Here is a 9,084-nt window from a genome sequence, read left to right as displayed (position 1 = left end):
AACCAAAGCCCAGATGAAGTCAAAGTATTCAACTCCAAACCTTGGGATGCTGGTCTAGCTACATTTGGCCCCCTCTGTGGCCAGTTTGTGAACATTTCCCTTAGAGGGTTTGTCTTAACTTCCAGCAACTGCCTTGGAAAGCCAGTTGTCCACTACACTCCTCCGTTACATCAGTAAGTGAGAAACGAAGGAATGAGGCAACTATGGTTTTTCTTTTGTCTCTCAATTAAGCATTATTGATTTCATTAGCTGTTTTTACTTATATTTAGCTAAGACATCAACTTAGGCCTTTTAAGTGATGATAAAAGAGATAAACACATTTTGGGGCATTGATCACATCATTTTTAATAGCTATGACCTCTCTTTGCCTTTGGTACCTCGCAGCGCCTCCGTTTCCTCCAAGAATTCTCTGTACTTAAAACCTACGCGCGGCAGGGCGACGCCCCTCGGGAGAAGGAGGGTGAAAGAAGGGGGCGGGTCCATTTAAATAGCCCGTAAGCTTCGTCTTTTCATTGGCTGGCAGCCTGTCAGTTACCCAGGAGGGCGGGGAGTCCCGGGGGCTGGAGTGCGGTACCTGAGAGGGACCCGCAGCAGAAAGCCCACGTTGGCCGCTGCAGCGAGCGCAGCACCGAGAGGCAGGAGACTGCGAATTCCGGCGCCGACGCCGCGGCCACGGCCGGGCGCACACATCCTCTTCCCTACCGTCCCCTCTGCGAGTGGGGTTTGCTGGGCAGCCGGGGGAGCCCTGAAAGGAAAGCAAGATCTTGGCCGCCTCAGCTTGAGGAGGCGAACGGCGCGCGGAGATTTGAGAAGCGACAGCGCGGGAGGGTGGAGGGTCGCGGAGTTTGTGAGCGAAAAGGAAGTTAAGCCTCCGGAGAAGACTGGCTTTTCGGGACACCTTGTCACCACAGCCTGGGCCCTACGACGGGGTGAACTCCACGGTGGCCCTGGGAGCCGGGGACCGGCGTGCGCTGCGATGATGCCCGGCGTCCCCGCTAGCCCGTGAGCGGCCCCGCTCCCCTGCCGCCCCGGGTCCTTCTCCACCGCCCGGGAGGGCGAGGGGCAGCGAGGCCTGCGAGTGCCCGCGCCGTGACCCGCCCAAGGGCGAGGGCGCAGGCTGTAGTGCAGCCCTGACACGGACACACCTGGCCTGGACCGTGCGCCTTGTGGGGCTCCCCTTCCTCTGCTTCAAAGTGATTCTCCCGGTGATCACCCCTTCGCCACTCCTCCAGCCTGGGCAACTCGGGGCGCCCTAGACGACCATGAGAGATAAGGACTGAGGGCCAGGAAGGGGAAGCGAGCACGCCGAGAGGTGGCGGGGGCTGCTCACGCCAAGGGCCACAGCGGCCGCACTCCGGCCTCGCTCCGCCGCTCCGCGCCTCGCGGGGCCCGCGGGGGCAGCCCGGCCCGGCGGGGATGCCGGGGCTGGGACGGAGGGCACAGTGGCTGTGCTGGTGGTGGGGGCTGCTGTGCAGCTGCTGCGGGCCCCCGCCTCTGTGGCCGCCCTTGCCCGCCGCCGCCGCGGCCGCCGCCGCCGGGGGGCAGCTTCTGGGGGACGGAGGGAGCCCCGGCCGCGCGGAGCCGCCGCCACAGCCGCCACAGTCCTCCTCCTCAGGCTTCCTCTACCGGCGACTCAAGACGCACGAGAAGCGGGAGATGCAGAAGGAGATCCTCTCGGTGCTGGGGCTCCCGCACCGTCCCCGACCCCTGCACGGCCTCCAGCAGTTGCAGCCCCCGGCGCTACCGCAGCAGCAGCAGCAACAGCTGCCTCGCGGGGAACCCCCTCCGGGGCGGCTAAAGTCAGCACCCCTCTTCATGCTGGATCTGTACAACACCCTGTCCGCCGCCGACGACGACGAGGATGGGGCATCGGAGGGAGAGAGGCCGAAGCCCTGGCCCCACGGAGGAGCCAGCTCGTCCCAGCCCCGGCAGCCGTCCCCTGGCACTGCACACCCGCTCAATAGCAAGAATCTTCTGGCCTCCGGTTCTGGTGGCGGCGGCGCGTCCACGCTGACAAGCGCGCAGGACAGCGCCTTCCTCAACGACGCAGACATGGTCATGAGCTTTGTGAACCTGGGTAAGGATCTGGGGGTAACGTAACAACGAGAACATTCCCCTAATTTACAGTTTCCTGGGTCCGGGGGGTAGTATGAGGGCGTGGAGGAACTTCCAGCGCGCAGGTCCATCCTGGCGTGGTGGGGACGCGGGGACAGGCAGACCGCGCTCCAGCCACCTGCGCTGTGGCGGGCAGCACGTGCGCTCTCCTGCGCTGCGGCGGGCTGGGGCTCTGGGATTCGGGAGCGCTGCCCCCCCGCAGGTGTGTCTTTGCGGGCGCCTGGAGCACCTTCGGCACTTTTTCACTCCTGCCGGGCTTGGGCCACGTTAACTCCACTGCAGCAGAAAAGTGCGCCCCGAGTGTGACTATCCTGGGAAGGTGAGGGCGCTTCAGCCTTCTCTCCCTCCGAACTGTCTTCTTTTGTCCCCTAACTCCGAGCGCCAGTTTTCCCACCGCAACTTTTAGGGAATCTGACAACAGCTAAGAGCTTTGGAAACTTGACATGAGTGTGTGTGGAGGTGTCCATGGCATTGTGGGAGGAGGGCTGTGGTTGCGAGGGAAGGTCCCGAAAGCACAGCAGAAAGCGAGCCAGTCCCGGCCAGGCGGGTCTAGCTCCTGTTTGGGGCCGGATCCCAGCCCAACTCGGGTAATTCATCCAAGTCCTCGCTCACATGCCCTTGGCCACTGTCCCAAAAAGCTGAACCTTTGATCAATGCTACCCAAGCTGCATGAGCAGAGAAAGGGTGCGGGGTAGGGGCCAGGACTGGGCGCTGAGCTGGTCTGAACAGGTTGCTAGGCAACAGAATGGAAATTCAAGGGCGGCTAAATCAGGGCTCTGCCACAAACGTTCTGTAGCAAACCCCAGACGGAATCACGTCGCCCTTTTCCCCCTTAAGTTTTCTCATCTGTAAAGCAAAAGGGTGTAAAGAAGATTCTTTTCATACTTCCAGTTTGTGCTGCTCTTAATTCATAAGCTGACTCAGTTTAGCGGAGACTGGGATGTAGAGGACGCTTTGTGGGCAGACAGACTAGGGGTGCAGTAGCCACGCCCGGAGTGGGCGCAGCCGCGGGTAGGGCGGGTCTCGCCGGCTTCCTTTCCGCTGCGAGACGCGTGGCTGTGCCCGGGTCACAGAGTGGGTTAGCAGAGGCACTTGTCGAAGTAGCACACGGGTGTCCCAGCCACGTCAAACCCTCACCCTGGCCCTCAATTAAGGACATTGTTTACTAGAATAATTCCCATGTGAAATGTCCAGGTCATTTCTTTACAAGTATATCTATGATTCTTAACTCCACTAAGCTTTGGGGAGAGAAGGTGGCGAGGGGTGGGGGTGGAGGTGGGATAAGGGCCCAGGGCGAGAGGGCTGGGAATGGAGCGGGGTGATTGGCATCCGAGTGGTGCCGAAATCCTTCTGGGAAATTCATGAGACAGAATCTCACAGGGAGTGGAGGCTACAGGCCTGCCAATCTGGCTACTTGCACTGCCAGGGGTTCTGACTGGACAAGAATCCTCACAGTTTATTGGAACCAAATCCAAAACGGCGCTATCTCCAGGAAGCATTCTAAGAAGATAATCATGCCAGTCAATACAATTTGGTGATGGGGAGAGGTGGCAGAGGCCCAGTGCTGTTCCCTATTCTAACTTTTCTGCTTCTTCTGATTTAATAAATTAAATTTATTAAATCACCTCTTGCTCTCTTCCTCACTTCCCACCTGTCCCCAAATTTTCTGACAGCTTTGGAGAAATATTTTAACCTGGATAAAAGGGAGGAAGACCGCCACCCTTGGCTCCTTCACAGAGAACCAAGTTACAGTCTCAGGGAAAACATTTCCAGCAGCAACACTTGGGGGCATTTGAACAACCAGAGATGCTAGGGCTGCTCCCCAGATCCTGAGCAATTACACTGGAATCTTTGAGGGTTTGGCCATTTTTTGAAGTGCCTTGGGTTTTTCCAATGAATTACCATGGTCAAGAATCACTCACACAGGAGATCCTCAGGTCTGAAGGAAATCAATGTATCATCTCAGTAAGAGATTAAGAACAAAGCTTCCAAAGATTGCTGCACATTAGAGTTTCCTTGGGGCTTTAAAAATTCTGATGCCCAGGTGGCACTGCATATTAATTACATCAGACCACATGTGTGGAGGGAGAGGCAGGTGTTTGGATTTTCTAAAGATCCTCAGGTGATTCTGGGGATCGGAAACCCTGCTTTGCACGGTATTTGGAAATTTTGAGAGCTAGCTTGAGCTAAGTTTGTAAAGTACAGTGACGTTTACTGTGTTTAGTGACCTCCAAATTCCCCTCGTTCCTTGCTTTTCTGACCTTTTGTGGTCTACAGGTACACATTACTTTTGAGTCACACTGCTTGAAGCTGGTTGTCAACTAATCCTGCTAGGGTGATGATTTAACCTAGTATCTCCCTAGGGATATTTTTATTTTTCATAAAGGCTATTTAAAGATAAAAAACGTCTGAAAAATTCCAAAAAAACTCACCCACAGTGCAATTCCAGGCCCCAGGACAAGCTGATGTGGAGCTGAGAGAGAATCCTAGGTCAAGAACTGTACTCCAGGCCACTCTTACCACATCAGTGTGCTGTCTGACTATTAAATGTAATAGGTTTTATATGCCAGGTCTGGACTCCATATGGGTGGCTAAAAGTAAGTAGAATCCTGGGAGGCTGAGGCAAGAGAATTGCTTAAGCCCAAGAGTTTGAGGTTGCTGTGAACTGTGATGCCACAGCACTCTACCCAGGGCGACATAGTGAGACTCTGTCTCAAAAAAAAAGAAAAAAAGTAAGTAGAATACAATAATGAATGGCTAAAATGTGGTGAAATCTGATTACCATGGCTCTGAACATAGGAAGGACAGCAGTTCATTTGAAGAAAGCAATTGCTTAGCAATGTGAATTCTCAAAAAAAAAAAAAAAAAAGAATTACACAGATTTCCTAATTGGTGTCAATGTCATGTTAACTGCTTCATTACCTGACTCATCTATTAAAGAACCTACAGAAAGATGAATGTTACTGAGTGAAGTAAATTGTAAACTGGAAGTCTGAGGGAAAGTGTTACATAGTTGTAAACATCCTTCTTCCCCCAACTGAGGGAATAATTTACTCATGAAATGCATTTAAAACACCCTGAGCTTTGTCAGCCAGCAGGACTATCGGGAAGTATGAATCAACAGGATAAATTTCTCTCTCACAGCCCAAATGCTGGTCATCCGACCAGCTCATTGTTGTTTATGTTGACTGTTGCACACTCTCTGGGTGAATAGGCTGGATGTGTCACCTTCTAAGTACTAAAGGTCTGCTGCCACTCCTACTGGTGTGTAGAGTGCCCGGGTGAGCTCGTGAACTTGCATTCAATGAGGGCCATAGATGCCATTTTCTCTTTGTTTTCTAATGCTAAAAATGTCTTGGCAGCCTAATCAGCAAGCTTGCCAATTTGGTGACCTTGGAAAGGTATACTAAAATATCCTTCAGATCTTGGCTTAAACTTCACCTTCTTGGAGAAACCTTCTCTGCTAACCTATGTAAACTGATGCTTGCCCCCACCTCACCCACTTCTTTACCATCACAACACACTGTTTATTTCCTTCCTGGTGCTTATCACAAGTTTTTCTTTTTTTCCTTTTTAATTTGCTTACTCATTTGTTTGTGTCCCCCTCTAGGATATCAGCCTCCAAAGGTGGAAACCATACTATTCCACCGCCATAGCCTAAATGCCTAAGATAATGATGAGCATATGGAAGGTGCTTTGCAAAGATTGAATTAAGGAAATACAGACATAGCCCACATTTCAAATTCATATTTCACTAATCTGAAAGATACGATTCTTTAGAAATGGCATACCTGATTGTTATTGAGTAAATGTTTGAAGTGAAGACATTTCAGACACTGAGGTTCATGGTATTTGATCTATATCATCAATGCTTTCTTAAAATCTCTTTCATTAGTCACCTGTATGAACATTAATTTATAATTTGCATTATATCTAGGAGTAGTAAAAATATAGTAGTTTCTTTAAATATCTGCATTTCAGATTTTATGTACTTATTTTGAATTAGTGAGGTATTGATCTCCAGATGCAAAGATTAAATGAAATAAAAAACTCAAATTATGCTCAGAAAAGGGATTCAGTATATTTTAGTACAAGTAACAAGAAACTTGCACTAAAAATACTGGCAGTCTTCTGAACAAAATTACTCTTGGGAAACATAAATTAGAAGAAAAATGGAATACTCCCTACTTGTATTTGTAACCAGATACACTGTACTATCTTTTTCTCATAAACAGAGGATCAGTAGTGCTATTTTTCATTTAAGCTGTCTGTACTTATAAAGATTTTTGTTAGCAGAAAATAAGTCCATGTCTGTAAGCTACTCAGAGCAAAAACAGTTTGGAGAATTTGTTTGCAGGAGTGTGATTCAAAGAATTGGTAGGTGTTCAAAAGAAATTACAAAGAGTAAATGTGAAATTCAGTGAGATTTCAACAAAAAAGTTGTACAAAGTGTTCTTAAACTAAGATCAAAGGGCAGGCAGATACTATTGTTTGGACTTCAGATGGTGTTTCCTCTGGTCGTCCTTCTATGAATGGGTATAAATCCTCTCTAAATGTGCTGAATCATGGTTAGTTCCTCTACTTAAGAGCTTACTCCCTGATCAGCTTGGAGGAGAACTTCCTGGGGATGGCAGAATCTGTGTAAGTGAAAAAAGTAGTGAATAGCATTTTATTCAGCATGTAATAGTTACGTTGCATCACTGTGTCTTCAGAGTTGAGCACGTTATATGTTGGATTTCAAATTAATATTTTACTTGACTATGGGAGGTGGAAGTGAATATTGGCTATCAAAGGTGGTGTAGTCTAACAAACTCTGAAAGATAACAGCTCTGCCATCTTTATCACCCCTGTCTGTTTATGAGACTGAGTTAGGAAAGGAAAATGAAGAGGGTACAATATGTTGAATAATTAATCAGCTTTAAGAAACCCTTCCACACATCAGTCCTCCATTCTGTGCTTCCCATCTTACGTTAAAAAATGACTTATTCTAGAAAACGATTATTTGTAAGTTGTTATAAAGTTACTAGTTTTTAAATCTTTCCACTTTGAACTTTATTCTGTTTTATTCTGTTTCCCCTCTTCTCGTTTCTGAATTGTAGTTATTCTGCCATCTTTGGCACTTCCAGCAGTGGGAAGAAAAGTGGTCAATATTTGAATTAGATGCTTGTATTTTTAACTAGAAACTTTCAAAAGTTTCTGAGTAAAAGGAGTAGAACTCAGTACAGAAACTCAAGACATAAGCAGGCCGTTTACCAAGTCTCTGTGCAGGGCTGCCCTGGTGCAGGGTGTCACCCAGAGCTGGCTTGTGGTATGGCTGGCATCTTCTCTGTGTTCCCCAGGAAGGACTCAGACATCCTGTTGTCCTCATTTCTCAGTTTTCTTCATGAAAGTTGAGTTAATTTTATCCAAACACATCTTCTCTTTGGATTATACCCTTATTTCTTCTTCAATACTCTTGTTCCCATCTCTGTCCGAGTTCTCACTGCTTGGAAACATGTGAGAAGGAAAACGGCCCCAGGCTCATCTAGACTATATGGACGCCGTGACAACTGAATTAAGGAGAAGGAAAGCCATCACCACTTTAGTGAAAATTAGAGTTTCAAGAATGCCAGAAATTCTCAGAACCTGCATTCATCTGCTCAACTTCCCTTACAAGCATCAGTAATCAGTGACACATTGTCAGTCACTGGAATTTATTGGAGTTGTTGTTCAGTTATGGTGTTTTGAAGATATTGTTTTCTACAATTTTTTTTCACTGTATAACGTGGTATTTCAGCACCCTGTGGGTAAAGTGAGAGTTTGGAGTCTGGCTGGGAACAAAGCAATTGTGCATAACATGGCTTTTGTGGGGAAACCCATGCTCAGCAACATAAAACCCATTTTGAGTTTATTGGTTAACCCAGTTTGGTATTATTGGTGAATTTATGTTATCTAAAAATCACCAAATTTAGAGCTTGAAAATCAACTTGCATATCATCTAAACTCCCATGCTTGTCAACTGAGTTTGTTATATTTATTTACCACCATTTCCCCTTCACTGCTATTACCTCTTAAGGCTGAGGGACAATCCACGGAGCCTTGAAGAGATCCTAGTGCATCTGAGCAGAAGGGCCATTGGCCAGGCCTGAGTGGGTAATTAAGGAGAAATTACAAAAGCACCCAAGAGAACACGACCCGGGGCAAGAGGCAGGGAAGCCCAGATCTGGAATTTTGTGGATTTTCTCCTGGTAGATACGGTTTTATTCTAGTATTCTGCTTTTAGAAAAGAAAATGCTGTGTATATCTATAAATAATCCTCTCGTTTAGTATGCCAAAGGACTGTTGACCCCAAGGAATTGTTTTCTGCTCCCAAACTGAGTTGAAAACCACGTTGCTCTGAGAAGCATTTTTCCACTGACATCCACTGATTCTCTTCCTGCCCTTCCTATCTCCATTATTAAAGAGATTGGGTCCATAATAGAGATGATATCTAAATTACATCAGGTAATTCCTTGATGGGTCCCCATGGTCTTGTTATCTCATACACAGTCCCAGATGACTGGGCCAAAGAATCTCCTTCAAACATTTTTGTAGAATGAGGTTCTGGTTCCAAGTGGGAGAGCCTTCCTGACTTTCAGGTTCATGGGCATACGCCCTTGATTACTGATCCTGTTAGATAGGTTGGGATTGTCTCAGGCCTGAAATGTCCTTGTTCCACAGTGCTGATTTTATGTGCAGATGGTTTTCTCATCACCAGAGAGCTCTGTTGGGGTCAGGGAGGAGTGGAATGGAGTGGATTCAGGGTGGGCAGAAACTAGTGCCCCTTGGAGCTCAGGACCCTACTCCACCCTGACCTCTGACATCCGACTTGTTCCTTATTATCATTCTCCTGCCACTTGCCCTTTCACCTTGTCCAGAACATCTGCATTTGTTGATTGTTGTTCCTGTGTTTACAGTCTTGTTGGTTTCCTGTACATGAACATGGGCTGG

The 9,084-nt window shown here is 48.1% G+C and overlaps 1 protein-coding gene across 1 annotated transcript in view; it reads left to right on the top strand.

The window, feature by feature from the left end:
- The first annotated feature begins 577 nt into the window (after positions 1-577).
- Positions 578-9,084, top strand: part of BMP6 (bone morphogenetic protein 6) — a 180,687-nt gene continuing 172,180 nt past the window's right edge. Inside the window, exon 1 of the mRNA XM_053603799.1 lies at positions 578-2,077. Coding sequence (XP_053459774.1) covers positions 1,417-2,077 — 661 coding nt within the window. The 5' untranslated portion in view covers positions 578-1,416. The remainder of the gene's footprint in view (positions 2,078-9,084) is intronic.

Source organism: Nycticebus coucang, chromosome 9 (assembly GCF_027406575.1).
Source record: "Nycticebus coucang isolate mNycCou1 chromosome 9, mNycCou1.pri, whole genome shotgun sequence".
Lineage (NCBI taxonomy): Eukaryota > Metazoa > Chordata > Mammalia > Primates > Lorisidae > Nycticebus > Nycticebus coucang.
The sequence above is the reverse complement of the archived record's forward strand: the minus strand, read 5'-3'. Positions and strand labels throughout refer to the sequence as shown.